Source organism: Diceros bicornis, chromosome 7 (assembly GCF_020826845.1).
Source record: "Diceros bicornis minor isolate mBicDic1 chromosome 7, mDicBic1.mat.cur, whole genome shotgun sequence".
In the NCBI taxonomy this organism is placed as follows: domain Eukaryota; kingdom Metazoa; phylum Chordata; class Mammalia; order Perissodactyla; family Rhinocerotidae; genus Diceros; species Diceros bicornis.
In genome coordinates, this window is record NC_080746.1 from 66,166,897 (window position 1) to 66,186,156 (window position 19,260).

General features: G+C 44.0%; 1 protein-coding gene across 5 annotated transcripts in view; it reads left to right on the forward strand.

Moving 5' to 3' along the window:
- PPFIBP2 (PPFIA binding protein 2) overlaps nt 1-19,260 on the forward strand; it is a 139,588-nt gene that overhangs the window by 65,321 nt on the left and 55,007 nt on the right. For all 5 annotated transcript variants that reach the window (XM_058545884.1, XM_058545880.1, XM_058545882.1 and 2 more), the window contains 2 exons: nt 8,817-8,909; nt 12,800-12,913. In XM_058545884.1, coding sequence (XP_058401867.1) covers nt 8,817-8,909; nt 12,800-12,913 — 207 coding nt within the window. The remainder of the gene's footprint in view (nt 1-8,816; nt 8,910-12,799; nt 12,914-19,260) is intronic.

The window sequence follows — 19,260 nt, forward strand, 5'->3', positions numbered from 1 at the left end:
GAACCAGTTCTTTCCCGTGTTCAGCGAAGTATGATGCTGACGAGAGGTATCCTGGGATGTGCCAGCCAGGGAATGCTGCAGAATTGCCCTCACCCAGCATTCCCAAGAGTGTTCCAGAGCATATGTGGAGGCCGTGTTCTCCTAGCAGGGGATGGCCAGGCTATGAAGGAGTCATATTCCTGGGGATTCTGCATGGCCCCTAGCTGTGGCATCAAGTGCTCACCCCATCTAGAACTCTGCGGTGACCTAATATGGCTGTCCCTTGGCCAAGCTACAGTGAAGGGGCCAGGCCAAGAGTGAGCAGGCATCATGGAATCTGACCAGCCACTAGAGTCGGAGAATGATGGTTCTGAGGAGGCTGCCAGGGGTGATTCAGCTGGAAAGCTCATGTTTAACCTAAATTTGACCTGACTTCCAGATTGTAACAGAAATGAAAATTCAGGTTTTTATGATTGGTCAGTAGTAGCTATTGAAAGTCTCACTGTGCTCATTGTAAACATGTTTGTAGCATATAGTACTTAACAGTACGTAGTAAAATGCTCGTAAGGAGGGAAACGTTGTGGCCATGTAGATATGACTCAAAACATGGGCATCTTTTCAGGGACAATGGAAAAGTGAACACGTCCTCAGCTGTTTGTGCCACAGGCACGATTCCACGGCTCTTCGCTAACAGTAGGTTCTGTGTGTCACTCAGGCATTTTTTTTTTCTTTCCAGCCTGAAAGTATTTTGGTATTGTTCCCTTGGGTTGTTTGTACAGATCTATACAGATGCTTCACAGGTGTCCTGATCAGAAACATCGCCTCAAAAAAAAAAAAAAAAGAAACATTGCCTCTTTTTGTTCTCTTGCACAAAAAGAATGAGTTAATTAAAACTGTCAGTACGAGGGATGAACAGCTTCTAACTGTACTTTGGTCTTTTAGTTTAAACAAAGCCATTTAAAATGATTTCCGTATTTCCACGATCATTCAAAAACTGTTTATATTACACAGAGGAAATATTAGAGCATCCTGCTATAAAGAGCATTCTGCATTTTTATTCCCACACGTTTTTGTGTTTAATGACCTAACTAACCCTCTGTGTCGCTCTGTGAGGTATAATTTTCTCTATTTAAAGGATGGGAAGCTTGAGCAGAGGCGACATACCTGAGATTACACATGGTTAGTGCAGCCTGGCCTCCTATCATTCCTTGTTTTCCTTCTGCAGAGAAGGTCATGCCTTGAGGAGGAGGCTGTAGGAATGCTGTACATGAATATGGAAGCCCCTCAACAAAGTCCGCAGGGGTCCACTGCCTTGAGGTCCAGCTGGGCAAAGGGTGGGAAAAGGGAACCTGCAGCTCTCAGCCTCTCAGCTCCCAGACCTGGCATTTGTACGGCTCTGTAGGACATGTCTTTCTTTCAACATAACTTTTTAAAGGGTTATTAGGTGTTTTTATGTTCTTATCATCCTTCATTTATTCTCCCTTACATCTTTTAGCCCTAGTTTAGCTTCCTATTTATTTCTTGTTGTGTTTTAACTTGTTTTTCTTTATCCCCCTTCACACACACCCCCAGTTGATGGCTGTGGGCCTGTTGCATCTTGTATCATTCCCTGTCTTAACCTTCTTGCTCTATGTGGGAAATTAGAATGGAGGCCAACAGGTAGTGGATAGAAAGCCATCTATTCCACACACAAAGGAGACTGGGTACCTTTTTTATCCCAGCACATCCCACACAGACACACCCTGGGCCACAAAGTAGATCCCCGTTGGACCTTGATAATCCTGCTTTTAACTATAGCTGGCTCAGAACTGACAATTCTGTCTTACAAATTGTCAGTTCAGGGGCCAGCCTGCTGGTGTGGTGGGTGAGTTCACACGCTCAACTTCAGTGGCCTGGGGTTCAAGGATTTGGATCGCCTGCATAGACCTGTACACTGCTCGTCAAGCCATGCTGTGGTGGCATCCCACATACAAAATAGAGGAAGATTGGCACAGATGTTAGCTCAGGGCCAATCTTCCTCACCAAAAAAAAAAAAAAAAGTTCAAGCAAATCAAGCAACATTAGGCAGAATTTCTTTGGAATTCAGTACTATATCCAAATAGCAGGGAATTCTTTCTTGTAAGTCTGTTTCCAAAGAAGTAAGTTTTAGTCGATTGATCACCCTTTGAGACAAATGCTTTAGCCAGGACTTTTGGTTGCAAGTAACAGAAACTCTGTTTGAACCAGTGCAGGCCAAGAGGGGACCAACAGGAAGGGCAGGGGTATATCACTGCCTTTAGAGAGCATGAACCGGGGATGACAATGCCACAAATCTCTGTTTCTTGGCTTTCATTTGTGTTTCTATGCATGTTGGCTTTATAGCTAACCCCTCCTGCAAACCAACTTCCTATATATGGAAGAGGACATGGCCACTGACAACTTCAGAATGTTCTAGCACAACAACTACCATTTTATGTTCCTAAGTTTGAAAATTCAGAGGAAGGATTCCAACCATCAAAGCTTTGATTAGGTGGCTGGGAGAGGTGAGAATATCTCTAAGAAGATGGCAGCCCTTACTTGTGCCACACAGTTACAGTAAAGGTGATGATCCCAGCCTATTCTGGACAGAAAGACAATGGATTCCAGGTTTCAGAAGAATTCTCTCTCTGTATTGGTAGTCTCCATTCCTTTCCCTTGGCAAGAGAGCAAGGGGAAAATTAACTAGTCTGGGTTTTTTCACAATAAATGATAAGGTTTCTTTTTTGAGCCTTAAGTATCCCCTGATAATCTCATCCCTAATTAAAATTCAGTGTTCCCCAAGATAAGGAAAACCTACTTTATTTCTTGATCCAGCCCTTGGTTCATGAGGAACTTACCAAGAGTAAACTCCTTATTCACTGACCTGTGGGAGATGTGGGGACAGGACTCAGTTTAGATTAGGCTAGTGTCTTTGGATAGCCTAAACTGCCCTTTATGTAGAGACTCTGTCCATGCTGGAATCTGGCTGGTCAGTCCTATCCTTCCTGGACATGGGAAGTCCTCTCTCCATCCTCTCACTGGCCTCCTAATCGCTGAGGCTGATTAACTATCATGACCAACTCCATGACCCCCAACCATGGAACACCCTGCACGGCTGCTACATCATCCTGAAGCCTCTCTTCCACTTAGGGATGACTTAGAAAGTAGTCCCACCTTGGCTGTTGATTGCTGGGGCTGTATATTAGGCATGCCCGGCCCCAGCAGCGATGGCATTTTGGGTCTTCTAGAAACAGATCCATAACCTATAAGGGTCAAGGTGCTGTGTTGTCTCTGTTCCTGAGGACTCCCAGCAATGTCACTCTCAAGGCTTGGGGAAGACTTTGATCTGACAATTCTGGGCTGTGTTTCATATTTGCCTGTAAGAGGTCTGGGTTTTAGAGGATGGATTCCTGTATCTAAGACTCTGCCTAGCCTCTTGAGAGCAAAGCTTTGATGGAACAAAGGTTTTTGGCTTCAGTGATCTTGGCTAAAGTTTCTGAGTTATTGAAAATATACATACAAGAAGAACTCCTCATCCTAATTTGATTTTGTGATACAAGAGAGGGAGTATGTTTCACGTGGAATTCTTCAAGATGCAAGAGGACATGGAAATGTCAGTCTGTGGTTGCTATTTCACCTCCACAGAGTACATAGATCTCTTGGTCCCTCATGGTATACGAGGTAACTAACCTGAGTTACAGATTCAGGAACAGCTCTGACCAAGGAAAGTTTGTTTGTTTGTTTGTTTTTTTATGTGAGGAAGATCAGCCCTGAGCTAACATCGGATGCCAATCCTCCTCTTTTTGCTGAGGAAGACTGGCCCTGGGCTAACATCCATGCCCATCTTCCTCTACTTTATATGGGACACCGCCACAGCATGGCTTGATAAGCAGTGCATCGGTGCGCACCCGGGATCCGAATCTGCAAACCCTTGGGCTGCCGAACTGGAGGGCTCATGCTTAACTGCTATGCCACCGGGCTGGCCCCATGACCAAAGAAAGTTTGGATGAAAACATTCATTTTGTCTCTGTCACATTTGTAGAAATAACCATCAAAACAGAAGAGGAGAAAATTTGATCAAATATATGTATATCACACCTTAGTATATCAGTAATCCATTGGACAGGTCTAGCCTGGGGGCTAACATCATTAGTTGAGTAAAAAGGACCTCTTTCTTGTTTATAGTCATCAATGGGTTGAGCATCCTTCATAGGGTAGAAGTCTCCTTTAAATTCACTTGCCATTCCAGAGTGGGGAGGAATAGAAATTTAGCATCCTTCAGAATTGGATTTGACTTTCTTTTCCTCAGTGAAAGCTGGCATGGTTCTCTCACTCTGACTTCATGCATGGAGAGCTGGGCAACTGCTCTCTCACTGATTTACCTAGCAGAGAAGATAGACTAGACTTTTCAGAGACTCTGAACCCTGGAATCACTCAGGCATCCCGAGGTATGATCTCACCCATTGATCAAAGCCTTCTGTTGCCATTCCATTGTTAGAATTATGGAAACAGGTGTACCCTCTGAAAAAACAAGCTCTTTTTAGAGTAAGAAAAGACAGAGCCACGTCCCAACTCAGTCTTTTTAGACACGTTTCTGAATAATTGGAATGGCATTTTCCTAACCACGTGGCCTTTTATGCCCTGATGATACAGCCATTTTATCATCCAAGAATGACATCAGGAAGTGATTTGAACCTGATGCCCAATTACTGGAATGAGGAGAATACATTTTTGCACCCAAACTCTCACCTCTGGCTGATGAATGTCAGCATTCAACACGATGATTCTAAAATATCCTTCTTGGCCCTGTTCTCAGATGCTTTCTAGGTTCTTCTTCAAATGGAGGTGGCATTTTATCCTGGTCTGTGCCCTGCTAAGGGACTGCAGTTTTCTTAAGAAGATGTCAATCTTATCTAGATTGTGAAAACATATGGCTCTGCACTTCATCAAAAGCAAAGGATGGCAATACTGCAGACTTCCATCTGGGACATTATCTCCATTTCACTGCTGTGTAATACCTTTCAAAAGCTTACTAGAGGACAACAGTGATTTTGGTAATCTATGAGAGGAAGATGGCTCTGTTACTCTAGAACAGTGATTTGGGGCGAGAGAGGGACCTTTCTGCCGTGAGCATCACTGTTATATGGGCCAGTGTGACTGCTGGGAGAGGAGATGTCCTCAAGTCTGTTGTGGGAGGAAGAAGTACAAGGAACCACTGTTCTAGGAACTCAAACAATACTTCTAGATTTTAAAATGTATCTTAGTTATTTAAGAAAATATGTTTGTAAGTAGCTCAAGTATTATGGTTAAAGTAAAAGCTCACCTTGACCAAACCTCCCATCCACAATTTTTTATAGCCCAGACACTCCCCCAGAAGAGAGCACTGTTTAGTGTTGTTATGTAACATTCCAGACACTGGATCTATTTATTCTCATGCTTTTATCAATACCTATGTAGTTGTAGAGTATTGTTTTCTAGTATCACAGTGTATGATTCTTTGGATCTGGCTGTTTTCACTATCCACTATACCTTATATTTCTGTGATGGTCCATAAATATCTATCTCATGTTTTAAAATGCTACAAATTGTCCATAGTATGGATGAACCATAGTTTATTTAGCCACTCCTCTGTTAATGGACATGGAGGTTCAGACAGCATTTTCAAACCTTATTTTAAGTGAATTCTCATTCAATCCCAATATATAAAACAAAATTTGTACTGATCTGCACCTCAATTAAGTTATAACAACACAGTTTACTAATTTAGTACATAGTAACTTGGGCAAGGTGGTCTAGTGGTTAAGGTTTGATGCTTTCATTACTGCGGCCTCGGTTTATTTCCCAGTCAGGGAACCACACCACCTGTCTTGGTTGTCAAACTGTGGCGGCTGCGTGTTACTGTGATACTTAAAGCTATGCCACTGGTATTTCAAATACCAGCAGGATCACCCGTGGTGACAGGTTTCAGTGGAGCTTCCAGACAAGACAGGCTATGAAGAAGGACATGACCACCCACTTCCAAAAAAAATGGCCATGAAAACCCTGTGAATAGCAGTGGAACATTTATATAGTGCTGGAAGGTGAGAGGATGGTGCAGAATCACTGGGCTGTACACAGGGTTCCTAGGAGTCAGAATCAACTCAATGGCACTAACAACAAAACTTGGGCAAATTATCCATTTGTGCCTTGTTCATATACTTTGTGCCTCAGTTCCTTTGTCTGTAAAATGGGAATAAAAATAGTACCCATCTAATGGGATTATGGGAAGGATTAAATGAGTTAATGCATGTAAAGTGCTCTAAACAGTGCCTGGCACACGGAGAGCGCTACATAAGTGCCTGCTGTATATTTACAGCCCTGTGCTTGGGCCACATTGTATTGGTCTCCATAGAATTGCTTTGGCCTTTGGCTCTATTATCCATTAACCGTTGACCTACTTTGAGGGCATCACAGGAAAGCACTGAGTTCTACTGGGCTCTGTTTACTGTGAGGATATCGTCATGGATGTTGTTTATCCCATTACACAGAGTCTCTCTGTGAAAAATTCCTCCCTTCCTTAGGAATAGTTATGTTTCTCCTAAGCAGGCGATTTGATTTTGCCATACTGGCCTGTGCATCTTTTACCTGATTGTGCTTCCCTCTTCCCATTGGCTGCCTGAGTGGATCCTTATTTTTCAGTTTGCTTCTAACATGTGTTATAGACTGTCTGGCATGCATTTTGTGTATTAACTAAACATATCCTGTAACTTACTTTCATACTGTTCTGTTTTTTTTTTTTTTTTTGTCGACTAGTAAAAGTAGCTGCCTCTCTGGGTGGTTGTATGGGTAGACCTTTTATTATAATGAGGAACATGCTGCACTCCTTGACTGAGGCACAGTTTGTGGTGGTGGCTTGCTGGAGTCTTGTGGAAGGAGTCTTCCCTTTGGTCTTCTCTCCTTCATCTCCTGCTGGAGAAGTGGCAGCTGCCAGTGCTGGGTGTCCCATGCATATGCTGACTCTGGCACTGGGGCCGGACATGCCTGGATCCTTTTCTATCCTCTCTCTGCCCTGAAAATCACCATCATGCGAGTTCTTGGACAGAGAAACATTTGGCCTGTTCTTAAGAATTATTTTCCTATCTTGTCAGGTTCTAAGAAAACGTAGGTTATATGCTTGCATACTCATCAGACTTTGACCATATGAGGACTGGAATATTAATTAATGTAACAACAATAAACTGCCATCAACACAAAGAATCATTTGTGATTGTTAAGGCCCTTTGTCTATGGTATGAAAGAGCTTCCATAACAATGAAGGAGATGCAGACTGGAGAGAGGCTGGAGTAAAGGCAGTGGTGTGGCAGGGGCACCGTGTCCCATCTAGCCTGTGCCTGGCACAGCTGCCCTGGGAATTAGCCCCTGGACTCGCCCTCCCACTGCACCTTGACAAACAGCCAGTGCTTCTTTCACAAGTGAGACTCCAAGCTTGAATGCAGAATGCTGGGACTGAGCCTGGCTCTGCCACCTGCCCTCACCTGGGCAGTGCACTGGGGAAGGGGTGGGACAAGGGAAGGAAGGAGGTGCCCTTTCTTAGTGGAGGGGGATTGGAAAACCCATCCTGAAGGTTGGAATGTGGGGAATGGGCTCAGAAGAAGGGGGCCACCCCTGGGCCCCTGGGCCTTGATTCCTCTCTGACCCCCTTCTTTGAGCAATCATGACTTTCCTTTGGAGTGGAGAGTATCTGCTTCATGAACATTGAAGCATTGAGTCCCCTGGACTAGCTCAGATTATTATGATTGTCACTCCTCCATTTAGCAATAAGATCTATGTTTTCAGACTGTGAAGCCTCTGGAGGGCCTACCTTGGGCCTTCCATTTAGCATGGAGGAAAATAAATAAATAAATAAAATTAGCATGGAGGAAGAGAGTGTTGGTAGTGTTGGGCCAGCTCAGTTCCATTAGCAGCTACCTCCCTCCTCCTTGCCTACAGCCAGCTCAGACACACTCAGAAAATGACTGCAGCTCTCGTTTCTAGCTCAGGGCATTTTGTAAGATTCTGCCTCTTATCTGCCATTTTAAATTTTCTCCCTTTCCTCTGTTTTCCATAGTTCTGGCTACTTTCCATTTCCCTGTTTTCCCTCTGCTTAGCCCTTTGCGATCCCTCTGGCTGTCGTTTGGGTTCTTCTCAAGACCTTTCATCTCAGCTTGCTTCTCTCAGCTCTAGCACTGCAGAAACACAGCATGCCAGCCTGGCTGCCAGAGCCCTTATCGAGGGTGGGATTGGGCACTTCTGGAAGGGTTGTGTGAGTAGCTGAAGGGCCGTGCAGTTGGCCTCCCCTACCCTCTGTGCTCATTGCCATGTTCAGGACAGGCCTCCATGCTGTGAGATGTGCCTTGGCTCTGGAGAACCCTGGCATGAGAGTTAGGAGATACCAACATCTATGCAGGAGTTGTTCCCACAATAGTTCCTTGGTGAATGGTACCAGCTCCCCCATCTCCTCAAAGAGGAGACCCGTATTGCTATTGGTGCCTCTGGCAGGCTGTGCCTCCAGCTAAACCAGACCCAACGCGTCCAGTCAAGTCAAGCACCTCTGGGTCTGGTGCTCCCTTGAGGCCTTCCTGGCCAAGGGTGAGGTCATCCAGGGGGTGGTTTTGTGGTTTTGCCAACTTTCAAGACACACCTATCAATGGCATCTGGTCTGGTCCTTCTTGTAGTAGTTTTGAAATCTTGTGGTTTCCTGTTTAGGTGGGTGGTTTTGTACAAATAATCAGTGAGACCGTCCTCACAAATTGTATACTTCATTTGGAATTTGGTAAGATGTTTTTCCAATCTTTGAAGTGTGTTTTTTTCCTTCCCTTTAGTCCCAGGTAAATCACCACGGTGCTGCTAGTAATGAAACGTACCAGGAACGCTTGGCACGCCTAGAAGGAGATAAGGAGTCCCTCATATTACAGGTGGGTCCTTTTTGATGGGAACCAGCTTATCCTGTCACTTCCAACTCTGTAGCTGCCCTAAATAGGAGGGAAGTACAAGGGGTTTTCTCTGTTGGATTTACCCTGCTCCCAAAGAATGTTTTTAAAAAAACTTTTCCTGAAACAAAGCAGAAAGCAACTGGGGGCACCGTTTAACTCTGGACTTTGCTTTTGGGAGCTGTGAATGCGTTCATTTATTTATCGTGGACACTGAGCACCCGCCTCTATACACTGGAAGCTCTGTGGCCAGGCTGATTAATGAGACCCTATCCTCCAGGAGCCCAGGAGTCTTGCAGGGGAGATAAGATATGTCCTTATGTCACTAATAAAACAGAGCCATGAATGATCCAGGCCTAAGGGTGAATACTAACGGGATCAGGCCCAAATCATTTGGGGCTGGATCTAGACTGATCACTTTGAGGCCAAATCCCCTGGAGCTGGTAACATGGGCTAATAAGCCTTTTGATGACTTCCTTGCTTTGAAGGGAGGAACTCCAAAACTTTTCATGGAGAAAGATAGTCAAAGGAGCACTTTCAGTTCTGAAAACTTGCATTCCTTGGTGGTACATAAAGTTGAGCATTCTTATGGGAGCCTTTTGGTGAGGTAGCTCTCACCTGCATCAGTCAAGCATCCAGGTCTGGTATGTATCAGACACTGTGATTGACGATTTAGAGATTAGTAAGATTAATATCCCAATCCTAGCTCCTTAAAAAGCTTGAAGGGTGGTGGACAAGACTGGTAGTGGAATGGAGGAGGGTGCAGGTAGGGTTCCGGAACCTTCCCCAGACTGTGGGCTTTGGCTTAGAGCACTAGAGTTAGCACTAGAGTTAAAGAGGCTGAAGTTTGTTTGTTTCTTTTTTCTGTCTATTTTACCTTATTTCTTTTATTCATTTCACTTCATTTTATGAATGTGAGAGTAATAAATGATTATTTTAGAAACTTTGGAAAGTGAAAAAGAGTTTAACATTTGGCATTTTTTTCCAGACTTTTTTTCCTATCCTGTCCCTATTTTAAATAATTAAACTCAGACCAAATATGCAATTAAACAGTTTTGCATCCTCGTTTTTTTTTTTTTTTCTGCACTTCATTGATTTGTTCTTTAAAAAATATTGGAGTGCCCACAACTTGGCAGACACTGGTTTTAGATGCTGGGGATGCAGATGTGAAAAAAACAGACTAAGTCTCCATTCTCGAGCTTCTGTGTGTATGTATGTGTGTATATGTAGACAATAAACCAATACACAAAATATTTCAGGCGGTGATGAATACTATGGAGAAAAATAAAGCAGGATACGGATTGTGTAGTCAGGGAAGACCTCCCTAATACGAGGAGACCTGAAGGAAGGTAGGGAGGGAGTCACATAGATACCTGGAGAAGCACATTCCAGGCAGAGGAGGTGGTGGGTCCAGCACACACCCTGAGGGAGGAGTGTGCTTGGTGTGTGGGAAGAACAGGAAGGGGCCCTGTGGCTGGAGTTGGTGAATCTGAAGAAGCCTGGTAGGAACTGCCTTCAGAGAGGAAGCAGGGGCCAGATTACATATATAACACAGTATAGTGCAGATGTTTTGAGGGATGTATAATTTGAAACTCTACCCCAATGACCTGATTAATGGAGTGCCCAATTTAGAATTTTGCAGCAAACAATATGAAATTGCAAACTTTTGTACCAGATACCTTCTTGGCCGAAAGAACACATTCCTATTTAGAGGATTGCAATTTAATAAAGAAGTCCTATGTGATAATCTCTTTGACTCTCATGGTTTTTTAACAATTCCGAATTCTTGAATAATCCTTATTTAAATAATCATAACACAACTGGGAAGCTGTTTATCAGACAAATCAGAAGTGGATCCTAGTGGTTTCTATTCCAGGAGCCTGTGGACAGTCTTTCAGAGTTGCTCTCATGTAACAACTGCTGTTTTGTGGTGGCCCTATGGAGCTGGTTAGACAGACCCTCAGCATGGTAGAGCCTCGTGCTTAATTCACAAGGCAGCTCAGCCAGACTGAATTAATTGGAGCCTTTGGCCCAGAATGTTTTCCTGGGTTTACTTGTAAAAGAACAAGGGAAATCACACGCAACAAAATACTTTGTTTCCAGGATTAGTTAAAAACAAATGAAACCAAAATCTTTTATATCTTCATTAGAATGTAACCTCTTAAGGCAAGGATTTTAGTATATATTTTTTTCACTTCTGTATCCCTCCCATACTTTTGTATGCTAGGCATAATTTTAGAAGGTCAAAAAAATATTCTTATTGAATAAAGGTCACATTCTAGGATCTTTATATATTTTGTCCCATTTTCTACACCTCTCCATTCATAATACTTAGAGTGAGTATTAAGGTTCATAAGGACCCTGCTGCCCTGTGTATCTTGAGTCTTAGGTGTGGCTGAGCTCCAACCTATAGAATGCTAGAGACTACATATTATGCCTCTGGGTGCCGCCAGCACGTGGCCCCAAGGCGTGGTGCAGACTATACAAGTGTTAATCCTCATAATAGGCTTAACCATAACACATCCTTCCCAAACAGAAACTCGGGAGGGAACCCAGGGAGCAAAGGCCCCCCCCTGCAATCCTGCCCTTTTGAAAGGAGAGTTAGTAGTTGAAAAGGCCGGGACTGCTGATAGTGTTGTGCAATAAGGAATAAAAAATGAAAACCCACAAAGGTTTGTGTTTAAGATGTGTCTAGTTAGCAGAAGGTGCCCATTTTTGGATTATAATTGAAATGTTCGCACACCATGCATCAACTCCAGGAATATGTTTCGATCATTAATCACCTGGGAACATAACAATGGAAAGCTTGAAGTAGCCTTATTAATTTAGATTAGTTCCTCTGTAATGGGGAGCTTTGTAATTCATAAAGTTTATTTAAACACTCATAAGTGGATTCACATTAACTCTTTCATGCTCTAGCTATCATTCCTGTATAGAGTGAGAAAAAATTTATGATAATCTATACGTAAATAGCAATGACTCAACCATTGGTTAAAAACCAAAAAAGTCCAAAGGCTCTCAATTTACCAGTCATTGATTTCTTTAGTTTTTTGGAGGCCACCCATTTGCTTTCTTCATCTTCCTGCTCTGAGGTACCTTTTAATAAAAAAAAAGAAAAAGGATCCTGGGACAGTTTGCTAATGGAGAAGGCTATGAAAATCTCAGTATGTATTTAGGGTGTAATTTAAATGACATTGTAAATGGATTTTTATTGATTAATAATTCCAGTAGATATTCTCAGTGTTCTTCAGAAAGATGACTTTTTTTTCCTGCCACTGTATGTGCAGTGTGGCTTGTGTATATTTATGACTTAGAGTCATGTTTTGGCCTGTGAAGCACAAAATCCTTTCTGGAGCCAAGTTTTGTCAGGGCTAATACATGCCCTTTACGTCCCACATTCCTTAATTGCTTCAGAACACTCGCCTGATAGGTGCGCAGTCCTCACACCCTTATGAGAGAGGTAAGGTCATTGGTTAGTTTCCACAGAAGTTTAGATTGCTCTTCTGCACGAGGTGGCAAAAGCCCTGGCAAGCCAGCTGAGTTATGCCTTGAGGTCGGGGCTGCCCGACTGAGCTCTGGAAGAGGCATAAGGAGCAAGAGCCCAGCCCAGAGGCAGCTCTCCTGGTTGTTGGGTGTTTTTCTCTTGAGTCTGTCAAGAGCAGGAAATGTAACCAGCGTCATTCAGGCAGTGGCTGAGACTCCCCGGCAAGGTAAGAAAACAACGGGAGTTTCCTCCAACCAGAACACTCTCCCCACCTGCCACTCACCAAAAAGGAAAGCCATTCTTCTATGAGACTCAGTGGTGTGGTTTCACAGCTCACCTCCAGTGGGGAGCCGCTCCTGCTCCTCCAGCATTGCTTTATTTCCTGGAACAGGTGAGTGTCCTCACAGACCAAGTGGAAGCCCAAGGAGAGAAAATTCGGGACCTGGAAGTGTGTCTGGAAGGACACCAGGTGAAACTCAATGCTGCTGAAGAGATGCTTCAACAGGTAAGAGCGGATGGGGCTGCGGGTCCTCGGGTTCTACAGCAGCTTAAGTGTTAAAGCCCCTTGCTATGTCCAGGTTACCGCTCTCGCTGCCTACTTTCCCATCTTGCCTGGAGGTAAGATTGGCTGCTCAATGTGTTGTTTATACAGCAGGTGAAACCAGCCTGAACATTGGGAGTTGCAGAGCGGGGAGGGCGCAGAAGGGCTGGCCTGAGACCTGAGATGAATAACCTGTTGGGCTGGTTAGACAGATTCCCAGGCGGCGCTTTCTCTAGGCCTGGTTCAGAGAAGGAGTGCTCTGCTGGCACTGACACCCTCATCTTCTCACGTGAACCATGGTTTGACTGCGAGTGGCATCTGGGGTTTTAGAAAGTCAGTTAATCAGCTTATTTTGTGCCCGTTTCCCCCTCTCTTCCCCTCTCGCTCTGTGTAGTTTTCTTTGATAAAACTTATTACATAATAATATTTTAATATAATTTAATACGTATCAAAATGAAAAAAAAATTAGCTGCTCTCCTACCATTCAAAAAAAATCTCTTAACTATCTTCTGTTTCCTTCTGGTCCTCCTTGCTATGTGTACATATAATTTACAAAGCTCGATTCATATCAGAAGTACAGTTTAGTCCTCAGATTTTGTATGCTTGACATCAGAGACTGAATTTTTTTTTTCGTTTTTAAGTTTTCCTATATAGTTGTCCTTACTCTTACTTATATTTTTTTGAGTGAAAGAATCATAATTGGTTTATTTGACTCTGCTGTTCTTGAATAGTTTTACCCTATTGTAAATAATGAGCTGCAGTTTTTAGGAAGGGGTGTTGAATTTTTATCAAAAGTCTTTTTAGAATCTGTTGAGAAGCTAATTAGGAATTTTATATTATAAAATCTATTTTAATGTATATCTAATTAATAGGTTTCCTTAACTTGCATCATTCTTACATTTTCAGTTATTTTGAAAAATAAACCATGACTGAAGTTGATGTGTGTATGCTCTGTAGCTCCTGGTGCAGTACTTGGTACATACAAGGTGCTCACTAATTATTTAAGAACAAGTCAGTTCCTTAAAAATGAGTGGGTCCAATTAGATGACTGCTTATAATCTTTCCCCCAAAGTTATTTTTTTTATTGCCATGATACAACATAAAATTCAAATGTTTCTCCACAGAATAGTAATGAACACAGGCTTTGAATTTGACCTTGGTCTTAGAATAAATGTCTTAGTTTCCAGGTGTTTCTTGGTTTGGTTTGAGCACATTTGAAGAACAACAAAAAAAAAGTCAGTATTTTTATGCAAATGTTTATAAAAACTCGTTCTAACAGCTCAGAAGCGGTTATGAGTTATCTTTTCATTGCTGATTAATAAGTTACCACATATCTTGGCTCCATTTGATTTTCTGTTTAAATTGTATGCCATTTCTCTTGCTCATCATATTCCGTGAAAATCTGAAATGCAATAGAAGTTGAGTCTGTCTTTCTTTTTGTTTATTTTTTAAAGTTGGTCTTTCTTTTGAAGACCCAGGAAAGAAGTTAGCTTGATAGAAAAATCTCAAATGGCAAGAAAGGATTTTCACCAAGAGTGCATAGGGCTGCCCACTAGAGTGTATTTTCAAGGCTGCACAAGGTGTGGTTTTGAGGTGGGGCTGAGGGAGGAAGATGATGGAGTGTTACAAGAAAACCCAGACAGAGACCAAAAAAATTTGAATGTGGAAGAGAACGAGTCAGAAAAATGTCAGAAGGTTCATGTTTCAGAAAGGCAGTGCCTGGCGAGTGACCATGTCATCAGAGAGCAGAGAATGGCTGCGGTATGGTGCTGAGTTCTCTGACCGCCTGCCCTGGGTGCTTTTCCAGGACTGCTCTGTACCCCTCTCCATGGCAGTGTTTCCACTCCCTTGTCAGAGTCTCTGTGCCAAGGAGTCTGATGTTGGTTCCCAGCACCACCTGGGGGAAGCTGTCTTGTCCTTCTAAGCCTTATATCATGGACTGGATTTTAGACTTGAAAAGTTAAGCTCAGTTATCCTTTATGTCCTGTGTATCCTAGATCATCTTTCTTGTATGCTATGGGTGAGGTGAGGTAACAGGATTGTGGTTTGCATGTATGATAGAGGTGGATGTCTTGGCTTGATATATCTTGGAATGTGGTAGCTTTTATTTGCCACCTCTGGGGTTTAAAGATCTTCTTGAAGTTAACCAAGTTGTTTTTATGCCCATAACTTGCACTGTGTTCTCTCAACCTTTCAAGGGTAAAATGAAAGGTGTGTGGAATACTCCTTTCTTGGCAAATTCGGATCTCATGTCATAGGACGCATTTGAGCCTCAGCTCCCACTCATGTGTTTACTGGGCTTGGTGGTGCCTAAGCTCGAGATTTTTGGGTTCTCAGCTCCAAATCCCAAGTTGAATGTTCTGCTGCACAGGCTAATACTTTCCTGAAATCTTCTTGATGATGTTTGAAAACTTAATTCTTGCGCCATAGCACTGATGCGATGCTATCTGTGGCTTGGATTACGTATGTGTCCTCTGAACTGGGGGCAGGCAGAGACTTGCCTGGTTTAACTGTGATATCCTGGACCGCAGGGCTCTTGGCTTCTGGTGGTAGGAGCAAGAATGACTCATGACCTTGAGGCAGAGAATGGAGGCAAACAATTACCTCTTTCCGCCAGCCCTCAGAGACCATTCCTGCCCTGAGCAAAACCTGGCCTCCTGTTCAAAGGCCTGAGGAGCTCTGGAGGAGATGCTTTCACTGTCTCAGTGTGGGGCCTTCTGACTGCCTATTGACACTGCTTCCTTTGGGTGTGCTGCTCCTGCTAACCCTGTACACTGAATGCGTCCTGTCTAAAGGTGGCAGCTGCTACCAACTCTGGCTGACTGCTCATGTAGGCCCAGGGTTGCTAGGTATTCTCATTTTTCACAAGAAGCTGGAAATCTAGATTTAAAGAGAAGTCTTTCTATTTTAAATGAAAGCAACTAATTTAAATGAAAAAAAAAAATGTTGTGTAAACCACATGATACACACCTTCAGGCCAAGCCTGGCCCACAGACCTCTAATCTGCAGCCTCCGCTCTAGACTCTGCCCCTCTTCGGCTGCAGTAGCATGAGGGGAACTGAAAGAAACCCAAACTCAACCAGCATAGCCCAACTCTGTGCTTCCATGGACTCTAAACCCCACTGAGCTGTCTCTCCCAACAGCTACTCTCCTGACCAGTGTCACCCTCCCTCCAAGAGCCCAAGAGGGGAGGGAGTTAGTTCCCCACACAACTCATGAGCCACACATCCCTAAGGCTGGCCTGGCCCAGCCCCTGCTAAGTGCTGATCTCTCAGCTCCGTCTGTTTTCTTCATGTGTTAACCCATCTGGTCTCCAGAAAGGGAGAGCTTGAAGACCCTTGGGGTTAGACAGGAAAACCAGGACCAAACAGAATCAGCACACAGGCAGGTCCAAATGAATGGCACATAGATTATAGACACATTTGAGGGCAAAATATTTCTTGTCTGCAGCACACTGCAGGATGCAGGGTGGGAAAGGGGCAGCTACGAGCATCTCTTGGGGCTGCCTATGAAAGTACCTACTTTGATATGGTCTCAGACTCACTGAGCATGTCTGAATTCCCCAGGGAACCTTCCCCATTAGGAAGAGATATTTCCTGGGAAATGTACAAGTGGATCTTCAAAGGGCCAGAGCCAGAGTCAGTTTTCACTGGTCTGGGGTAGTCTGAGCCACTGATTTTGTCTACAGCTCACAGGGCTGAGCCTTGCCCCTCTGTTCTTAAGCAGGTCAGGGTATTTCCCAGCTGCCAAGCTGCATCTTTGAGGGCTGCACGCTAAGCTTTCCAAACCCAAGGCCCACAATAGCACCCCAGGAATATGGGCATGGACCAGCACCCTCCTTGTTGTGACTGGCTCAGACCACGTTGGCAACAAAATCTCTTGTCACAGGGAGGGTTCCTCATGGTCTGTTGATATATTTGAAGTCCCTGGTGGCTTTTTCTAAAGTGGCCTCCATGGGCTCTCTGGCTTCCAGTAGGTTCCTGCACAGCAAGCTCCTCTGCCCCTGATCATTGACCCTTCTCCAGAGGGTGAGGTTTCGGGGAAGAAGCTGATGCTATTCAGTGGATAAGAAGTTTTATACTGAGCTGGCAGCCAAATGGAGCACTTTCCAGAGACTAGTCATTTACAGTGTAATCTATGTCAAAAGCAGAAACAACGTTCAGTGCCAAAGAGAAGAAAAGATGCAAACCTTCTTGTGAGGACATACCTCAGCTTTTGGGAAACCTTAAAGGACACCAGGCTCTATTTCAGTCCTCCTACCTGACCCAGAGTTCCAGGTGTTAGGCAGCCTCATTATTTTGGTTGCCTTTTAGGTGAGGTGTGGAGAGTGACAAATTCAGAGGGTTTGGAGTCAGTGGACATGACTTTCTATAGATTCACTACTTGCTGTTGATCTGGGAAAGCCAATGAATCTGTGTTTTTATTTATAAAGAATAGAGATGACAATGTGGACGCTACATTGCCCACCTCTTAGACCTGTAGTACAGTTATTCCAGTTTGGTTAAAATGGAACTATCACACAAACGGCCAGCGTAAGTCAAGACACTGAGCTGGAGGATACAGGTCTAAGACGCAGGTCCAGTTCCTGCTCTTGAGCTGAGTGAGGGAACAATGGGCCCAGATGCGTGAACTCAACAGAGCATTGTCAACACCTGGGTGATAAATTTCGCAAGAGCACTTTTAAGGAGGTATTTCTCTCTCAAAAAGAATATTAAACAGAGCGGTGTACGTGATGCTATGGGAGCACAGATCTGTCTGAGGAGGCGAGACACTTGAGTCATGAGTGAAGAAAACAGGGATGTCCAGTTATTCCCTAAAACTCCCCCTGGGAGATTTATAAGGCAGAAATAACTTCTTTCCTCAAGTGTTTCACATTTGGTGCTGGATCTCCAGACCACACTGTGAAGTGGCGTGCTTTACCCTTCCTACAGATAAGGGGACTGAGGTACAGAGAGGTGATTTATTAGTGGGGTCTGGGGACTCAAACTCAGGTTGACTACAAGCCCCTTTCTCCACACAGAGTTATTCATGAAAGAGGCTTCCCGGCAAGGCATAGGCCTCTTACTTCAAAGGGCAAAGAGACACATTTTTCCTTTCATGTCTTTCCATGGCCCACTCTTTCATTCTGGTTTCAGATTGCCAGTCTGGCTCCAGTCCTCTATCATTGGCCAGTAACTCCCTGGGTCATGTTCCACACTTCAAGATGGAAGTAATTGCTTCAAGATGTGGACCTTTAAGGAGAGAATAAGTTTAAAGGCAAATTCTTTTTATCAGCTCCAGTCAGAAACTGAGCTTTGGAAAAAGGAAGTGACGGTTTGCTCTGAGACGTAAGGTTTTTTTTTCATCTCCAAGAAAGGAGATGTATTTGTCCTTCTGAAAGAGATTACTGGTGGTGGTGAAGTGAGAGGGGCGAAAGATAATTTTGTTCATTGGTTTTTTCCTAAATTTTCATTACCTAGTTTCATGGTCCTTCATAGTAAGAAAAACAAACCACCCGCCTCCCATGCCACCCTCTCCTCGTCGCTTGCCCCCTCTCATTTACACAGACAACCTTGAAACACTTGGGAGAGCAGATGCTAATGCTGTTATGAAAGCTTTGCCCCTTATTTCCAGCGCCCTGCCTCCCCACACATTATGGTAGCTGTATGACTGCAGGAGATTCCAGCAGGATCCCACCCTGCAGTAGGGGCCACGCCTTGCCTTGGTGCTGCAGACAAATAGGCTGGATCCAGAGATAACGCCAGTCTTGGGGATGAGAGCTAGGGATCCAAGAATGCTTTTCTTATGGGTAGACAGAATAAAAGAAGCCAGCAAAGGAGATGGAAAAGAAAAAAGAAAAGTCAGGAAAACTGAAAGGAAGGATGGGGTGGCAAGGAGTAGTTTACACTGATGAGTGGATGAAGGGTGAGTTGGTTGAGAACTGAGAAGTATAAGTTGCGTCTGATCATTTGGACATTGGTCCCCAGAACTGTTTCTGTGCCCTACCTGGTGAAGGCAGAAGCCAGGTTGCAGGCATGCAGACATCTTGTTGAGAAGTGACAGGAAGATGAGGAAGAAGAGGTAGATTATTCCTTCTAGAGCTTGGCTGTGAAGGGGAGAGGGAGGAGACAAAGAGAGGCAGCATTCATACACACAATGCACACAGAGCACGCACTTGCCTAGTGAGAGCACAAGGGAGTTGATGGTGGTTGCTTGAGGCATAGGCAAGGTCATAAGGGAAGGTTCTTTAGAATGTCAGAAATTTGATCATGTTTACAGCCTGAGGAATGGGAGCTGATGGTGAGGGAGAGATTAAATGCCTGTCAGAGTGG